General features: G+C 43.8%; 1 protein-coding gene across 1 annotated transcript; it reads right to left on the bottom strand.

Moving 5' to 3' along the window:
- Nucleotides 1-12,418: 12,418 nt before the first annotated feature.
- LOC127433249 (olfactory receptor 2AT4-like) lies at nt 12,419-13,417 on the bottom strand. The gene has a single exon (XM_051684961.1). The coding sequence runs from the start codon at nt 13,415-13,417 to the stop codon at nt 12,419-12,421; it is 999 nt and encodes a 332-aa protein (XP_051540921.1).
- Nucleotides 13,418-19,762: the final 6,345 nt, after the last annotated feature.

Raw genomic sequence — 19,762 nt, 5'->3', positions numbered from 1 at the left:
CTGCCGAAATGGAATGGTGGACGGTGGTCATGATGACGGCTGTGCGCACCGGGTATGTGACCCAGGGAACAAGGCAACCGCTCTTTTGCTGAACTCTTGGGTACCGCAGCCACTTGGGTGAAATCAAATGAAAAGGTAACAAAAGATTCTCCTCCCGGCCCTCCACCGGGGGATGGAGTGGTCTGCTTACCAGCTCCAGGGCAGCGGGTTTCCTCGTCCCTGGGTCGCCAGTCTCAGGGTCGCTTCGAAGCCTTTCTCAGGTTTTTGGCGGCCGGCCGTGAGACAGGTGGTGTCTGCTTCCTGCAGTGGGCTCCACGCCGGGGCGGGCTGAGGGAGAGCTGGTGCAGTCACCGCAGTAGGACACCCTTGGCGACGAGCAGATGGGGTGTGGGATCTTGAGCCGCGCCGGGGCAGGATGTGTTGGATAGCTTCCGTCTGCTGCTTCACCACCGAGAACTGCTGGGCAAAGTCCTCGACGGTGTCACCGAACAGGCCAACCTGGGAAATGGGGGCGCCAAGGAACCGTGCCTTGTTGGCCTCTCCCATCTTGACCAGGTTGAGCCAAAGGCGGCGCTCCTGGACCACCAAGGTGGACATTGCCCGCCTGAGAGACTGCGCCGTGACCTTCGTCCGTGAGCCCAGGAACCAATCATCGAGCCGCAAGGGTTCAGGGGAGAGTGGAGGGTTCCACTCTAGCCTGACGCTCGCGGCTGCCCGGGAAAGCATGTCCATCATCTCCGTGTCAGCCTGTGACTGGGCGACCATACCCGAGGGGGGGGGCCCAGCTGAGGCTTCCGCATCCGACTGGACAAGCCCGCTCTCCGATGCTGCACTTGAGAGCTCATCACCTTTGCGGACTCCGAACAAGAGGTCGAACTCACCGTGAGACGAGCCGGCGGACTCATCCGGAAGCCAATCGAGGCAAACGAGCATGGCGGAGGTGGTCCCATTGAGGTCCCCAAATTTGGCTCAAGTAAACTAAAATTTTTTTTTTTTTAAGTAACATTAACTAGTTACAAGTAAACTTAACTAATCTGTGATTAAAGTATCATTGTTTTTATTTAAATATTTAAATTGCGTTATAGCATGTCATACAGTTTAAGAGAAATTATGACTGTAATCTCGGTTAGCTATATGGCACTTTGGATTCTCCTCAGTACTTCTTAGTGCACATAAATCTGGACTTTTGTAAAGTACAATGGAGTAACATTTCTCGTGTTTTGTCTTCCATCTTTGCTCATTGCAATGCATTATTGGATTGCCTTCTCTGTGAAGGCTACATGCGATGCTGCTTTAGAATTTGGTAAAAAGAAGGTATCTAAGTTAAGTCTAAAACAGTTAGCTCATTTGCATTTGGAACAGTGACATGCTGACAATATCATGTACCTAACAGCAGTAATCCCCTCTAATGGCTGAAGAATTATTGTCCTGTTTTATTTTTAAAATTTTCATAATTTGATATAATCTTTTTTGTTCTGCCTTTCATTTCTCTTTTTGTGGTCTTTGCTTTATGCTTTTTAACACCGCACTAGGTCTGAAAAATATTGGTCCTTATCAGGGTTCAAATCTGTACAGAACTGAAGTTTAAAAAAAAAACAAATGGTAAATAAAACTAATGCTTCTCATTCTTTAAACTACAAATTGAAATACATCTATAAACTGAATAAAGAATCCAGAATATTGAAGTGAAATACCTTTTTCTTGGTGTTCACATTCATATTGGTAATATCAAATTGAATGGTTAGAAAATCCCATTACAAACTTTGTGTTATGCCATGCTTAGATTTTAGCACTATTCCATATTTCAGATTATTTCTCTTTTTTATTTGTATTTTTACAGAAAAAAAACATCGAGAGTAAAAGTTAATACATTAAAAGCTAGTATATATATATATTGTTCATTTATAAAAGTCCTTTTTAACTAAACTCTCTTTTAGTATAATATTTAATAAACTACAGTAAAGGGGGTCACGTGACGCCATGCGAGAAGCAGATGTGTGAGCGACTAGCTCCGCGCACTTTGCTAGTTTGTAATTGCTAGCAAAGTGCGCAGTCATGTTTAATCCGGTGAGATTCAATACACCCAGGTACATGTTTGAGGTAAACATGGCAAAGAAGTCAAAATCCTCAGACTCTGGAGACATTAAAAGACACTTACGTGCTCTAGCTGAAACCTCTGACGGGCCTGCGAGCTGGGGACTCGAGTTGGAAAGCGCAACGGGAGAAGAAATTCAGCATCCACTGTCCAACATCTCGGTGATGCTGACGAAGGTTGTTGCTGACTTGGAGGATCTCGCTGTAATACGTCGATCTATTATGGCAATGGAAACAAAATTCTCTGAGTTGGTCACAAGAGTAGCAGATGTTGAGAAACGAGTCATCGGAAAGGGAATTATCCGCTAATCCGCCCACGTCCAAAACAGACTTGGAAAACATTTTGGAAAAATTGGAAGATCTCGAAAATAGGAATCGAAGGAACAATATACGAATTGTTGGAATTCCTGAGCATGAAGAGGGCAGAGATATGGTGAAATTCCTGGACGAGCTCTTCCCGAGTCTGCTCGACATAACAGGCCATAAACTGGAAATCGAGCGAGCTCACAGAGTCCTGGCTCGGAGATCTGCTGAGGGAGACAGGCCCCGATCAATTCTGGCCAAATTTCTGAGATCATCCGATAAAGATCTCATGTTGCGCCAGGCGAGGAGCAAAGGAAAGCTTTCTTGGAAGAATCACAATATTTTCTTGTTCCCGGACTTTGCGAATTCAACAAGAGAGAAACGCAATTGGTTCAAGGAATGTAAGAAACTCTTACATCAACGGAAGGTCGCTTTTGCACTGATGTTTCCGGCCAAACTGAGAATAGACACCAAAGATGGCCGCAAAGTATTTTTATGCCCCAAAAAAGCACTGTCCTTTATAGAAACTATGGGTGAGTAAACCATTTCATGTTACTTATGTGAGTGGACTGACTCGATGTACATAACTCGACTGTCTAAGGAAATTGGGCGCCATTTATTTTTTCTTTCTGCGTTGGCTCCGCCTAGCTGTTTTTTGGAATGACACTTCCTTCAAGAAACTTTTGCATTGACGGAAGATCGCTTTTACACTGAAGTTCCTGGCCAGATTGAGAATGGACACTATAGATGACCACAAAATGTCCACATGCCCACACAAAGGATGTATTTTATAAAGCTGATGGACTGAGTAAGTGATGTATTATTTTTTATGTGGCCTCCGAGTGAATTTGACTCTTGATCATCCGAGGAACCGTGATGTCTATTTTGTTTCTTTTTGTGCTAGTTCCGTCTAGCGGCTGGAGTTTGATTTATGGTATAACACTGCTTTGGGACAGTTATGGATGAATCTGTTCGTTCTTTGTACTTATGCCTCCTGTTGGCTGGAGTTTGTTTTTGTGGAGTATTTTCACGGGACACTGGAATGATTACGTCATCTGCTGCACTCATAACAGCTGGTTCACTGAACACTTGAAACACTTGTTTGTCTGTCCGAGGAAACTGAACGGCTTTATATCAGCTGGAATTTGTTTTGTGGGGGAACACACTTTCAAGACAGTTCTGTGAATTAATCTACATGTTCTTTCTGTTTATTCTGCCTGTTGGCTGGGGTCTGTTTTACAAAGTATTTTCTGTTATGTACTTTTGCCTCACAAAATCTATATAGAAGCACCGGACTTGAGCAATCCAATGGCAAAGTTGTCACGGGGGTTCTCGTATGCGTACATGGACCTTCTGGGTTTAGGGGGATTGACGCCGGTTGGCGCTGTCTTGCGTAGGGTTAATGCACACGTTTTTCTTTTTTCTGTTTGTTTTGTTCCGGGGAAAGTTCAGGGTTTGACTGTTGCATTGATGTTGAAATGTGGTTTTGTAATCTTGTTTTTGACACACAATTTATTTTTTCTATTATATCAAATGTCAAATGTTAATATGAGTGGGATATCTTTCTCCACGTGGAATGTGAATGGGTTGGGGCACCCCATAAAAAGAAGGAAGGTTATTTCTTTTCTTAAATGTAAGAAATATGATATAGTGTTTCTACAAGAAACACATCTTTCCCCACAGGAAGCTGAAAAATGTGGGAAGATATGGGGTGGACAGGTTTTTTTTTAGTGTTGGCTCAAGTAAGAGCAGGGGAGTCATTATATTGATAAACATCTACAATTCAAATTCCTCAAACAGATTAAAGATAAATCATTCATTGTTATTGTTGTTCTAGCAAACATTCAGGAGCAAAGGTTGATTTTGGCTAATATTTACGCACCTAACGCTGATGATCAGGGCTTTTTTATAGATCTTGAAGGGATGTTGCAAGCTGCTGGCACCCCTCATGATATAATATTGGGAGGAGACTTTAATCTTTTGATGGAATCAGTCCTTGATCATAGTGAAGCAAAAGTGTGTAAGCCCACTAGCGCAACAGTGACACTTCACGGGATGTGTAAAAATCTTGGTCTTGCAGATGTTTGGTGACTTTTTAACCCATCTGGTAGAGACTATACATTTTTTTCATCAGTCCATAAGATTTATTCTAGAATAGATTTTTTTTATATCTAAGTCCCTCATTTCATCTGTTGTCGATTGCTCAATTGGAAACATTTTAGTCTCAGATCACGCCCTGGTGAGCTTGGTGGTGTTGCCACATACGGAGAAAAAGAAACCATACAGCTGGCGCTTTAATGTATCCCTTTTGCAAAATCCTGATTTCCAACAAATGTTAAAGACTGAAATCAGTGTCTATATGGAGACCAACTGGTCCTCAGTAACCTCTGTGGGCATGGCTTGGGAGGCACTTAAGGCAGTTCTTAGGAGTAGAATCATACAGTATGCCTCATTCACCAAAAAATCCAAAGCACGAGAACTAGTGGAGTTGGAAGGGAATATTAAAAGTGCCGAGGCGCTGAATGTCATCTAATGGCCTCAGAGAATTGACCCGTTTGAAATACAGATATAATACTATTTTATCGTGGAAAGTGGAGTTTTGGTTATTCAGGGCAAGACAGTCATATTTTGAGTCAGGGGACAAAGCTGGGAAGCTTTTGGCTAGATATATAAAGCAGAGAGTCTTTTTCTACCATTCCTTCAGTGAAATCTGCTGGTGGTTATATTAATAATGCCTTTAAAAATTCTATATTGATCTCTATAGTTCCACGTCTTTGTCTACTGATGATGGTATTAGAAATTTTGTGGAACCATTAGAACTCCCTAAATTGACGACTGAGCAAAAACACTCTCTTGATTCTGAGATAACCTTGGAGGTAATTAAGGCCTTACATACAGGCAAGGCTCCGGGGCCAGATGGCTTTGCTGCTGAATTTTTTAGGTCTTATGCTACAGAACTGGCTCCACATTTGTTAGAAGTTTATTCTGAATCATTAAAGAATGGAAAGCTTCCGCCAACCATGACGCAAGCTCGGATCAGTCTGATTCTTAAAAAAGATAAAGATCCAAGCGAGTGTAAGAGTTACTATCCACTTTCCCTAATCCAGCTAGATGTAAACATTTTGGCTAAAATTTGGCTAACCGATTATGTAAAGTTATGACATCTCTTATACATATTGATCAGGCGGGGTTTATTCGGGGTCGTAGCTCTTCTGATAACATTAGATGTTTCATCAATATCATGTGGTCAGTGGTGAATGATCTGACTCCAGGTCGCTGCCATCTCACTTGACGCCGAAAAGGCATTTGATATGGTAGAATGGGATTATCTTTTTGTAATTAACATTTTTATTAAATCATACATGAGCAATGAAATGTAAACATCCCATCTTCCCGATGACACCTCCTCATAAGCTGCCACCCTCCCCAACTCCGTGCACCACTCCGGATATCGGGGCGCACCAGCTGACCTCCAACCCCTCAAAATAACCTGCCTGGTGATCATCACACATGTCAGAACCCAGTTCTTTATATGGCCATCCCCCACATTGATGACTGCCCCAGAACACAAAGTCTGGGGCAAAACGAAACCTGAGTGCCCACCAGTTTGAGACATTTGAATTGTAGATGTTTATTTACCAATATAATGATTTGAGCCAGCACTAAAGAAAACATGTCCACCCCTTATCTTTCCAAATTTTTCAGCACGAGAGTGCCAACCGGTGACAATCCCTCTAAACGCAAAAGGTCCATTAATGCCCACGAGCCCCCAAGACAACTTTGCCATCGGATTGCTCAATTTTGCCTCACAAATTTGTGAGGCAAAATTACATAACAGAAAATACTTTGTAAAATAAACCCAGCAAATATGAAGAATGAACACAAAGAATGTGTAGATTCATTCACAGAACTGTCTCAAAGGTGTGATCTTCCACAAACAAATTCCAGCCGATATAAAACCGTTCAGATTCCTCGGACAGACAAAAAACGAATGTTCAGTGAGCCGGCTGTTATGAGTTTAACGGATGACGTATTCATTCCAATGTCCCGTAAAAAACTCAAAACAAAATACAGCCAGCAGGAGGAATAAGCACGAAGAACGAACAGATTAATCCACAGCAGTTCCAAAGGAGTGTTATTCAATAGAACACGCTCCAGCCGCTTGGCGGAACCAATACAAAAAGAAACAAAACCGGCATCCCGGTTCCCCGGATGGTTGAGTCAATTCACTCGGAGACTGCATAAAAGGTATATACCATGACTTACACAATCCGTCAACTTCATAAAAGACATCCTTTGTGTGAGCATGTAGATATTTTGTGGTCACCTGTAGTGTCCACTCACAAACTGGCCGGGAACTTCCATGCAAAATTTCTTTAAGGAAAAATGTTATTCACAAAACAAGCTCCGGCCACTAGGCAGAGCCAACGTAAAAAGAAAAAAGAAACCAAAATGATGCCCAGCTTCCTCAAGGGTAAGTACATCGAGTCGACCCACTCACATGAGAAACATCCAATGGATTACTCAGACATTGATTCAATAAAAGACATTGCCTGATTTGGACATGTAAATACTTTGCGACCGTTTTTCGTTTCTATTCTCAGATTGGCCAGAAACATCAGAGCAAACGAGATCTTTTTCTGATGTAAGAGTTTCTTACATTCCTTGAACCGATCGCGTTTCTCTCTTGTCGAACTCGCAAAGTCCAGGAACAAGAAAACATTATGGTTCTTCTAAGAAAGCTTCCCTTTGCTCCTCGCCTGGCGCAACACAAGATCTTTATCGGATGATCTCATAAATCTGGCCAGAATCGGTCTGGGTCTATCTCCCTCAGCAGATCTGTGAGCAGGGACTCTGTGAGCTCGCTCGATTTCCAGCTTGTGGCCTGTTATTTTGAGCAGACTCGGGAAAAGCTCATCTAGGAATTTCACCATATCTCTGCCCTCCTCATGCTCAGGAATTCCAACAATTCGAACGTTATTCCTGCGGCTTCTATTCTCAAGATCTTCAAGCTTTTCAAGGAGATGTTCCAAATCAACTTTGGTCGTGGGCGAATTAGCGGTTAATTCCCTCTCCGAAGATTCCAGAAAATCGATTCGTTTTTCAACATCAGTCACTCTTGTAGCTAACTCAGAGAATTTTGTTTCCATCGCTGTAATCGATTGACGTATTACAGCAAGATCCTCCAAGTCAGCAAGAATCTTCGTCAACATCACCGACATGTTGGACAACTGACACTGGATTCCTTCTCCCGCCGCACCATCCAAATCGAGTCCCCGGTCTGTAGGTCTGTCGGGGCTTTCATCCTGAACACGTAAGTGTCTTATAATGTCTCCAGAGCCCGAGGATTTTGACTTCTTTGCCATGTTTTGCATCAAAGAGCAAAAGTGTAACTGGGTGTATCAAAATTCACCAGATTATAACATGAAAATAATAAAAAACTTAGCAAAGTGCGCAGAGCTCGTTGCTCACACGTCTGCCTCTTGCATGGCATCAACAATAAAAATTCATGGGATTATCTTTTTAAGATTTTGGAAATGTATGGGTTCGGGAGTACGTTTATTGGTTGGATCAAGTTACTTTATAGACACCCGGTAGCAGCGGTACAAACAAATGGATTAATTTCAGATTATTTTACTCTGAATAGGGGCACCCGGCAAGGTTGCCCTCTTTCCCCATTATTGTTCTGTCTTGCACTGGAACCATTAGCAGCTGCGATAAGGAAGGAGGATCATTTTCCAGGGGTGGTGGTGGGAGGCGTGGCACATTAGCTTCTGCTTTATGCAGATGATATTTTATTATTCGTCTCTGACCCTACTAAATCTATGCCTTGCCTCCACATAATTATTAATTCCTTTTCCAAATTCTCAGGATACAATGTCAGCGGGTCTAAATCCAAAGCTTTGTCTCTGACAGCATACTGTCCAGTAACGGCCTTCCAGCCAGTCGCCTTCCAGTGGCCCAAACAGGGCATTAAGTAATTTTTAGGTATCTTCAGCTATGTCACTTGCTCTGTACTATTTTTGGGAATAGCATACACCCCCCTAAAGCAGCAGATACTCTAGGAGATGTGATTTCTGCTTTTGGAAAAGGTCATGAGGCATCAGTGTATTACTCCCTGCTAATTCAGAGTCTGGGGGACGGAGTCTCAACCACTCTCAAGAGATTATGGGAGAAAGATTTAAACTTGGAATTGGAGGAGGGAGAATGGGCTAGGATTTAAAAAACATAAAAACTGCATCTAGAGATGCAAGGGTGCGCCTTATACAATTCAAGATTTTACATCGGCTCTATTGGACCCCCTCTAAATTGTATAGGCTTGGTCTTAAAGACACACCCACCTGCTGGAGATGCCAATCAGAGGACGGAGATATAACCCATGTCTTTTGGGGGTGTGTTGAAATACAAAAGTTTTGGTTAAAGGTGCAGAGTCTGATGTGCGATGTGTTAGGCATTCAGGTATCATTCTGCCCAAGACTCTGTATCTTGGGTGATGGGGCGGTCATTGACATTGAAAGTAGACACATAAAGAGTTGGGTCTTAACCAGTGTCATGATCGGCAGGCAGATAATTCTGAGGGGCTGGAGGTTGGCTGGAGCGCCCTAATTTTCAGGAGTGGTGCTCGGATATGGGAAGGGTGGTGGCCTTTGAGGAAGTTACATTCAAAGGAACGGGGAGGTATAAAGTGTTAATGGAGAAATGGGGTGGGTATTTGTCATTTGTGGATGTGTGATTATTGTTGTTGTGTTTATCTGTTTATTTATTTTTTTTGTGCATGTGTGTGTCTATGTCATTTGGGACCACTGTTATGTTGTTGGGGTTAGGGTGGGATTGGGGTTAAGTTTGATTCTATGTATATATGTTTTGTCTTATGAGTTACATTTATGTGAATCAATAAAAATTGTTAATAAAAAAATAAAAAATTAAATAAAAAACTACAGTAAAAAGTTCCTTATTGTAAGGTTTTTCCACCAACGTGTGGGTTACAGGTACCACATGACTGTAACGCTGGGTACGTGGAGTGGAAGAGAGGAGATGCAGGAGTAGAATCTTTCAATCTTTTAATTATAAACGCTGGAGTGGAACAAACAATAAATCTTAACACCAAATAACCAACTAAACAACACAATGTAACAATACAAGAACTGACATTGAATGAACAAAACAGGAGGGTATTTATACAAACAGTGCTAACGAGGGAATGGAGGACAGGTGAGGAAGATGGGGATCAGATGGAAGTGATGAGGGCAGTGAATTCTGGGAGATGTAGTCCAGGGAAACAATTCAAAATAAGAGTCCACAGAACAGAATGGTGAATAACTGTGATATTACCCCCCCCCTTAAAAGGCTACTCCTGGTGCCCCAAAGACGGATGAGGAAGGTAGGGTGACACAGAAGGTGAAGGATCCAAGGAAGACGAATTGTAGCCTGGGGGGCGGCCACAGGACAGGGACTGGGTCAGGGGGCCTGGGAGGTGGCCACAGAGCTGGAACTGGGTCAGGTGGCCTGGGAGGTGGCCACAGAGCTGGAACTGGGTCAGGAGGGCTAGGAGGCCACCACAGAGCAGGGACTAGAGGTCTCGATGGTGGAGCCGGAGATGGGTCCGGAGACGGAGCCACAGGAGGATGGAGGATTTGGGTCTCAAGGGGAGGAACCGGAGGAGGAGCTGGCGGAGCCACAAGAGGATTGGGGTATTGAAACACAGGTAGTGGAGTGTGTGGTGAAATGGGCAGAGCCGTAGGAGGGGAAGATCCAGGGACTGAGGGCGGAGCAGTAGGAGACACAGAGGGCGGAGCCAAGGAAGGGTCGATGGAGGCAGGCGGAGCCTGGAGAGGCTCGACTAAGGCAGGCGGAGCTGTGGAAGGTGGAGCCGTGAGAGGCTCGAAAGGTGAAGCCATGGAAGGCAGAGCCATGAGAGGCTCAAGGGGCAAAGCCGTGGAAGGTGGAGCCATGAGAGGCTCGAGGGGCAGAGCCATGGGAGGTGGAGCGAAGGAAGGAGGAGCCAGGGAAAGTGGAGCCGTGGAAGGCTCGAGGGGCGGAGCCATCGGAGGTGGAGTGAAGGAAGGTGGAGCCAAAGGAGGCGGGGCTGTGGAAGGCTCGAGGGGCGGAGCCATGGGAGGCGGAGCCAAGGGAGGCTCGAGGGGCGGAGACATGGAAGGCAGACCCATGGGAGGCAGAGCCAGGAAAGGAAGAGCCGTGGAAGGCTCGAGGGGCTGAGCCATGGAAGGGAGTCATGGGAGGCAGAGCTAGTGAAGGCGGAGCTGTGGAAAGCTCGAGGGGTGAAGCCATGGAAGGCAGAGTCATGGAAGGATCGAGGGACGAGGTCATGAGGGCTCGAGGGATGAGGTCAAAGTGACTCCCGTGGTAGAGAGTACAGGCTGAGGCTGGGGATCGACCTCTGTGGCTGTGAGCATGGGCAATGACTGGGGAACGACCTCCGTGGTCATGAGCATGGGCAGAGACTGGGGAATGACCTCCGTAGTCATGAGCATAGGCAGAGACTGGGGAATGACCTCCATGGTCGTGAGCATAGGCAGAGACTGGGGAACGACCTCCATGGTCGTGAGCATGGGCAGAGACTGGGGAACAACCTCCGTGGTCGTGAGCATGGGCAGAGACTGGGGAGGAGGAGTCCTTTTCCTTCTCCTCCTCTTCCGGCCAGCAGGGAGCGTGGATACGGGGACGGTCGAGGCTACAGGCACTGGCTCTGGGACGGTCGAGGCTACAGGCACTGGCTCTGGGATGGTCGAGGCTACAGACACGGGCACTGGCTCGTTAACCGTGGCAGGCATGGGCACTGGCTCATTAACTGTGGCAGGCATGGGCACAGGTTGTGGCCTGGGGTTCCCGCCAAAATTCACAGTGTAAGGGGGAAATGTAAGGAGAGGAGTTCCCTTGGAGACAGGGGCCATGGAAGGCTTGGAGACTCGGGCCATGGAAGGCTTGGAGGGCATCCACTGTGGGAGGATATTCAAAGTCTTCATTCTCCATACCCACAGTGAAAAGAGAGCCGCATAGCTGCAGAGCCATCTCCACGTAGTCGGCGATCGTCCAGTGAGGACCCAACGGAAGCATCAGCTCCTACAGTGCACTATTCAGGCCAGCCCTGAAGAAACTCACCAGAGCGTGGTCATCGTAGTGCACCAAATTCGCGAGATGGAGATTCTCACGCACGTGATCCTCAACCGGACGATCTTCTAGTTCAAGGAGGAGGATGGCTACTCCAGGCAGTAGATCCATTTAGTTAGGTCAGTTCTTCTGTAACGCTGGAAAACACAGCAAAACAAGACACCTGTTTTTATTGGTTCAGTCAGTAATGCATGACCTTCCACATTTATTCTCATAGTGGGGTTCAAACGTCAGTGTGTGTTGAGTCCACACTGAAAATCAGGAATTCAAAATCTAATTTAAACCTGGAAATAAACAGTTTTAGAATTTTAGAAGAGTTTTAGAATTTTGAAAAACGTAAAACAAAGAAAACTTATAATGTAAACTGAAAAAATATATATTTAAGATTAAGATGTTATCAATCAAATAAGCAAATATGTGACATTGATCATGTAAAATTCTTTGCACAAAAGGTCAGATTTCCTTGCTTCCGTTGAAGCACAAACTATGCTTTTGTGACCATTCTCAAATGCTGGGATAAAATGGATCATCATGTTTTACTCACACACACACACACACACACACACACAACAATCCAGCTTGAGTGCATGTTGTCATTAAAATAAAAGGGGCACATACTAAATACTAAATAATCTATGTTTATTATTCAGTTCAATATTTCACCCAAATTGTTATGCTGATGATATAATTTGTCATTACAAACAGTATTAAATTAGAAAAAAAGCTAAATAGAAGCCTTTCACAAGTGTGCTCTAGACTGTTAAAGCCCACTATATTATCAGTACATAATAGAAAATAATAAAAAATATTGTCAATACCTAATAACAATACATAAGCAAATACTGTAAATTGCATAATGAGATGCATAACATAATCTAATTGACAGGTCACTTCATTTAGAAATAGTTAACCTCATGCCCCTTTTTTTTTTCTGCACACAATGTTTCTGGACACATTTCAGAAAGAATTGCCTGATCTCTTTGATCCTGACGCAGTAAATGAAGGGATTTACTAGCGGAGGCAAAAGACTATAGAACATGACAAGGGTGATTCTCTGACTGCTACTTATTGTTATTGAAATATTTGGTATAGTAGTGCTGGAGTAAACAACAAAACGTGGCACATAATAGAGGGTAATGATAGTCAGCTGTGTTGAACAGGTAGAGAGGGCTTTAAGTCGGCCTTGAGCATTTGCTATCCGAAGCACAGACACAAGGATATTTACATAGGAAATGAGAATAAAAGAGAATGGTACAAGAAGAACAAACATTGCTATACAATAGGACACAAGGTTCTGGTGTGTGATATCAGCACAGGCGAGCTGGTTCATAGACGAGGCATCACAGAAACAATGAAGGATCATATTTGGCCCACAGAATGGCATTTGCAATGTCAGCATTGAAATAACAGTTGGGGCAATCATTGCAGAACACCATGACAACCCTTGTAAAATTTTCATAGTGCGGTTAGTCATTAAAACTGGGTATCTTAGTGGGTAACAGATTGCCAAGTACCGATCTAGGGCCATGATCATCATGATAAGAGAGTTTAGAGTACCAAAGTAGTGAATTAGCTGCCTTTGCAACATACAAACATAGAAAGCAATATAGCCGTCATTAAACCAATAACGAGAAATCACTTTTGGCAAGGCAACTGTGCAAAAACCAATATCAGACAAAGACAAACTCAGCATGACAATATACATTGGCTTATGAAGGCTGCGTTCAATTATAAAAAGGACCACAATGAGACAGTTCCCCGTAATCACGGCCATGTAGATGCAGAATAAAACGGATGCCATCAGGTTGTAGTATTTAGGCTGAAGTCCAGGGAAGCCCACAATGAAAAACTCTGTTACAGCAGAAGCTGTTGTTTGGTTCTCCCATGACATACTAAAAACATATGAAACATACAAACAACCATTTACACATATATCAATTATTTGAAGGTAAAGACTGATGCTTTTTAACACGTCAATGCATCTGCCAATCAACTTTTTCTCATTTTAAAAATTGATTTACCCAAAACGATGTACTTATATATTTAGCCTAAATGATATTTTTTTTTGTTTCTTTTACCTATTTAAAAGTACAATATAATAATTTAAAAAGAAATATACAATTACTTAATTTAAATTAATCTACATCATTACAATACACTGTGTAATTAAATACTGTACTTAATCCCATATAAAAGCTGTACATGGGTTTTCTTTATTGTCATTGATTTAAAATGTAGTCTTAAATTATTTGCTTTTCTTAAATCAAATTTAGGTTGTATTGTAATTTAGCTAATCAGGTGATTACCTTAATTATTCCTCAGTCAAGTTAAATGACATCTGCTAAGAATATTTCTTACTGGCTCAATGTGTCACCTATCTCATGGTTCTATGCATTTGCCAAAGTTCTGCTTGTGTTTCATTATTTTATAGCTGTAGTATCAGTGTTAAAGCCCGTAGGGTCCAACATGTCATGCTGGATCTCACTTTGCTTTTACATATAGAATCATGAAACTGGGCAGACCTTTGGGGTTTATTGGTTGAAGTGCTTTGTGCATTAAAAGAGTTGTGCAAGCATCTCTCTCTCTCTCTCTCTCTCTCTCACACACACACACACACACACACACACACACACACACACACACACACACACACACACACACACACACAGTGTACTGTGTAGTTAGTAGGGGTGTGCAAGCCATTATCTGTATCTGTATTTGGATAGAACTGGATGTGGACGGGGCTTAAAACAGAAGTAGAGCTGGGTGATTTTTTCAATTAATTCGAATTTACGTTTTTTTAAATGATTTTTTTAAATGATTTTTTTTATTGTGGAATTGAGGTTGTACATAAAATATTTAGCAGACACTGTAGTTGGATACACTGTCAATCCATAAATGACTGAATATAAAAGAGAAAAACAAATGTTCACAGCACTAGGCTTGATGCCGCCCTCAGTCTGATAAGATGAACATATGTGGAAATATGCACGGCTGCATGCACCAGTGTAAAATAGGTTAACATCACGGAGACCGATATAAAAGCCGGTACTATATCCAGTACGATTGTACAGTGTGACTGTAGGGAGACTTCGTCCATCATGCATGTTTACACCGGCTTAATCAAACAATAACTATGTTCTGTGTAAGTTGTTTAAGTCATGAAGCACTAAGCTACATTTTCTGAGATGTCAACAGAAATGTATGTGTTTATAATAAAGTGTTAGAACATACGTGGCAGTTATGGGCACTTCATATCAAATCAGATAATGGATGGCTATAAATGGGAGAATCATCCACATCTCCTTTTACCATGATGATTCAGATAGATCGCTAATTATTACTTTGTTCTGTGACATGTTTCAAATGTACTGCACTTATAACCAACATTTAGGAAGCGAAGCGATCATTTTCACAAACAGCGATATTATTTTATTTTGCTGCTCTGCTCAGCCTGTACTGTTAGATAGCGCGCGTGCTCCCAGCACTGACTAACGTCATTATTTTAAAATGAGCTTTTTGCTTCTTGCGTTTTCAACTACTGTAAAAAAGGCCACCCTTTGGAAATGGACTCTTCCAAACTCCCCCGCCTCTGTTCGTGATTTGGACTGTTCCAAACTTTCCAGGGAGTTGGAAAACAAGATATTATGGAGAGAGGATGTGTAGATGTGCTTGTTTATAGTAAATAATAGTTAAACTAGTCAGAAGTGTTGCCATCTAAGAAATTTGTGGATTATGTGTGTGCGTGCAGCTAATCGTAAGTACGTTTGCATATTTTATTGCATAATAAGTTTATGAGAGAGATTAAAGATCGCTATAGCGGCATTCCGTCTAAATGTTTACATTGTTAATTATGTTTGCACATTATACTATCGCCTAAATGTCATATGATCCTCCCGTGTTATTTATCTGTACATTATTTAATGTTATATCTGCATTATATTGTGCAGACTTAAAATTTGTCTCAGGGAACATGTACGGGCATGTTTATCTGGCGAGTTAGACGCATGCGCGGTTAGCACTACGTGTGCTAGGCATGCAGTGTGGTAGCATAATAATTTGTATAGAGTTTGTATTTGTATATGTATGATTTGCTTTATGTCTAGTTCTCTAATGCCTTTTACCATGCCGCTTATAACCAGTATTCAAGTACTGCTTTATAGATCTAGTACTGTTTATAGATCTGTGATTGTACATTCATGTTTATTTATATTTCATATATTGTTTTATGTTTAAAGAACCACACACGAAATTTGCACAATAAATCATCTACAAGTACACCCTGTTTTGAGACGTAATGTTCTAACCGGACATCCTGTAGCCGTTCAATTACTCCGAACCAGAGTTAGATAAAAGAGTGAACAGCAGATTTTACATGGTCCTTCGAGCCGGATGAGTGAACTGTTACAGACATGTCTCACCCAGAAAGAGAAGCCCCTGCTGTGTGACCAAGGAGACGAGTTAACCCTCCAGCTTACTTCAAAGACTACGAGCTCAGTGGACCTGGGCCTCGTCGACAGCAACCACGGTTGCCTACCTACCAGGGTGTACTGGAGGATGAACCACCAAATACTACAGGTCATTCCAGATCCACTTCACCAATCAACCAAGCATCAGAGTGTTCAGAATGGATATTGACCGACCAATGGGACAGCATTTCTGAAAAGCTAAGAGAGGAGAATGCTGCATTGCAATGGCAAGTGAAACAGCTACCAGAGCTTACAGCTATGTTAGAGGAGATGAAGCGGGAGAACGCAGCCTTGCAACGACAAGCCAGCCAGCTCCCTGAGATCATCTCAGCATTCCAAGAGATGCGTCAACAAAATGCTGCACTTTGTCCTGAGCTTCAAAGCCTGAAATCTGAGCGGAGAGCTCCACCTGAGTCAGTCACTTCACCGATGCCATCACCACGCTCTCACCCTCCAGCAGTCCACATTCAGACTCCACAGCCATACCGTCCAATACCAGCCCGACGCTCCAGGCTGCCACCACCTACTGCTAAGAGACAGCCATTACCAGCTGTACCAGAGGAAAGCCCAGAGCTGATCGAGGACCTGAGAAACATGAACATTTCTTCCTCCTCACATGAGAGAGCCCCCTTTACAACACAGTATAGCGACTCACCTCATATCATGTATGCCAACTCTCCTCCGTATTCTCTGCCACCTCGGCTGCCTGAGTTTGTGGTCCCATCACAGGAATGGAGGAGGCCAGCCCATGCAGAATACAGTTTAGAGCATCTCTTACCCTCATCTACCCATGAGAAAACCTACAGAGGTCCAGCCCCTACCATCCACTTCCTTACATCTCCTGACCCTAGGGAGTTTTCAAGGCTGAGAATTGCTTTGGAGAACATCCTGCCTGACGATGCCACAGAACACTTCAAGTTTCAAATCCTCACAGACCAACTGAAACTGGCGGAGGCCCTCCTGATGGTGGACTCTTACAGCAATTCGAGGTTTCTCTTCTCAAACACTATGAAAGCTCTTAAAAAATTTTTATGGTCAACCTCACCAATTAGCCCTGCAATGAATTGCTGAGCTGATGGATGGACCTAATATACGCAGTGGAGATGTAAAAGCCTTCAGGATGTTTGGGCTGCAGGTGTGCTCTCTTGTCAGTATGTTGCAACAGCTGGGCCACAAAGGTAGTGTAGAGCTGGAATGTGGATCACATGTGTCTCGACTCCTGAGTAAACTGCCACATGACCTCAGGACTAGTTTTAAGCGGTACACCCACCCTCTGCAAGTTACTATTCACACATTGCTGGACTTTGCTGATTGGCTGGAATTTGAGCTTCAGGTACAGGAAGACAATAGCCAGTATGCTTGTCACCCAAGGCAGGAATCCTCAGTACGCAGCAGAGAGGTGAGAAGAGAGTCTAAGCAGCCTCGTTAACCGACTACTATTCTGCTTGGAACTGAAAAGTCACAGTCCACACCTATGTCGTCAGCCATGTCTAAACCAGTTACAGTCAGAGAAGAGAAGGCGAGAGCTTTTAGTCCATATTGCAACAATAATAAGCATTATTTAAATGGCTGTGAAAACTTTAAGTTTCTCAGCAAAGACCAGAAGACAGAGTGGATAAAGACAAAAAACCAATGCTGGTGTTGTGGTCATGAACATCAAGCAGCCAACTGCACACTAAAGGCTCTCTGCCCAACATATAACAAGAAGCACCTTTTGGTACTGCATGACATCAATGACCAAGGCAAGCCACCTCAGCAGAGTGCAGTTCCTTCCAGTGCAGTTTTGTATGTCGACCGCCCAACCTCTGGCAGTAAAGTGCTGCTCAAAGTGACTAAGGTTCTGATCAGGAATGGCAACATAGCAATGGAGGCCTATGCAGTATTAGATGATGGATCAGAGCGGACCATCATTCTGCATGATGCAGTGCAGAAATTAAGACTTGTGGGAGAGCCAGAGGACCTTGTACTCCGCACGGTGAGACAGGATACCCAGGTCATTCACAGGGCAGCTGTGACCTTTACTGTGTCCCCAACGGTTAATCCCAGTAAAGCCTACAAGATCCGTAATGCCTTCACAGCCAAAGCACTTGGTCTGGCAGAACATACACACCCAGTCAGTGTCCTGCAAAGGAAATCCAAGCATCTTGCCGGGTTACATCTACAACAGCTGGACATCCTGTGCTTCTCATTGGCTCTGATTGCCCCCACCTCATTACACCCATACAGCCAGTCAGACTGGGACCCCCTGGTGGGCCGGTGGCAGTAAGGACACATCTGGGATGGACACTGCAGGGTCCAGCTCAAGATCTGAGCAGTCATCTTACCCCTAAACCATGCCTCTTCACCTCGCTGCGGCCCATCAATGACCTTTATGCAAATGTGGAGAGATTGTGGCAAATGGATGTTCTACCTTACCAGAGTGAAAAGGTGATCACCAGGTCACGCCAAGACAAAGAGTCCATTCAACTCCTCCAGAAAAACACTGTGAGAGTGGATATTGATGGTGTCCAGCAGTATGCTACTCCTCTGCTTTGTGTCAGGAACATGCCTCGTCTCTATGCACATAAGGAAGCTGTCTTACCACAGCTGAGGGGAACTGAGGAACAGCTGGAGAGAGACCCTGATTTAGCTGCAGCATACCAAGAGGAGCTGGCCAAGCTATGTAGAATATTTTTATCAAGTTGAGTGTGGATTGGTCAAGTATGGTCGGTGTTGATATAGTAAACTGCTCTCATGACTGCTGAGAAAATATATGTTGAGGTTCCTCCACAGGTGTCTCCTGTCCACTTCATAAAATAAACAGACTGGAGTCAAAGAATAGGGTGATGGATGATGGTGACATGTAAGGAATGTATTGGCCACTCCTTGGTGGATGGTATGCATTTAAGCGGGTGCAAACCATTTTGCTGGAATTGTTGTGCTGGGAACAACTCGGCTCTTTTGTCTCTGATGATAAAGTCTATCTTCTGGCATCAAAACCCCAAGACTTCAAGAGTGATGTTTCACAGAGGTGGCAGAAGCCACTACAGCTAGTGCAAGCTGGTTATGTAGTGAAGCTCAGCCAGGAGCAGGTGGACCAAACCAGAGAGGCCTGGTATATCCCGCACCACATGGTGCAACATAATGGGAAGAATAGGGTGGTCTTTAACTGTTCATTCTCATACCAAGGGAACAACCTGAACGAGCTCCTACTACCTGGTCCAACACTTGGTCCGTCACCCCTGGCAGTTCTTCTGTATTTCCGGGAGCACTCTATTGCCATCAGTAGTGACATCCGTGGCATGTTCCATCAGGTACGCCTCTTGCCAAAGGATAAACCACTGCTGAGATACATCTGGAGAGATATGCAAAGAGACAGAATCCCTGATGTCTATGAATGGCAGGAACTGCCTTTTGGGACTACTTGCAGTCCGTGTTGTGCCTCGTTCGCTTTACAGAAGCATGTTCTAGATTACAGTCAGCCTGGAGAGGACACACGGGTTTCAGTGGAGAAGTCATTTTATGTGGACAATTGTCTTCAGAGCTTCACTTCCCATGACATGGCCAAGAATCATGTTGAAAAACTCCGCAGCCTTCTAGCATCTGGTGGGTTTGAGCTACGACAGTGGGCTAGCAATTACCCTTCAGTTATCAGCCATCTGTCAGCTGATATTCAATCTCAGAGCAGCATCCTCTGGCTCCGTGAAGGTCACCAAAAGGCCCAGGAATCAACTCTTGGCCTACATTGGAATGGTCAATCAGACACCCTCACGTACAAACGACGCAAA

This window comes from Myxocyprinus asiaticus, chromosome 43 (assembly GCF_019703515.2).
Source record: "Myxocyprinus asiaticus isolate MX2 ecotype Aquarium Trade chromosome 43, UBuf_Myxa_2, whole genome shotgun sequence".
In the NCBI taxonomy this organism is placed as follows: Eukaryota; Metazoa; Chordata; class Actinopteri; order Cypriniformes; family Catostomidae; genus Myxocyprinus; species Myxocyprinus asiaticus.
This window is presented reverse-complemented; position numbering and strand designations above follow the sequence as displayed.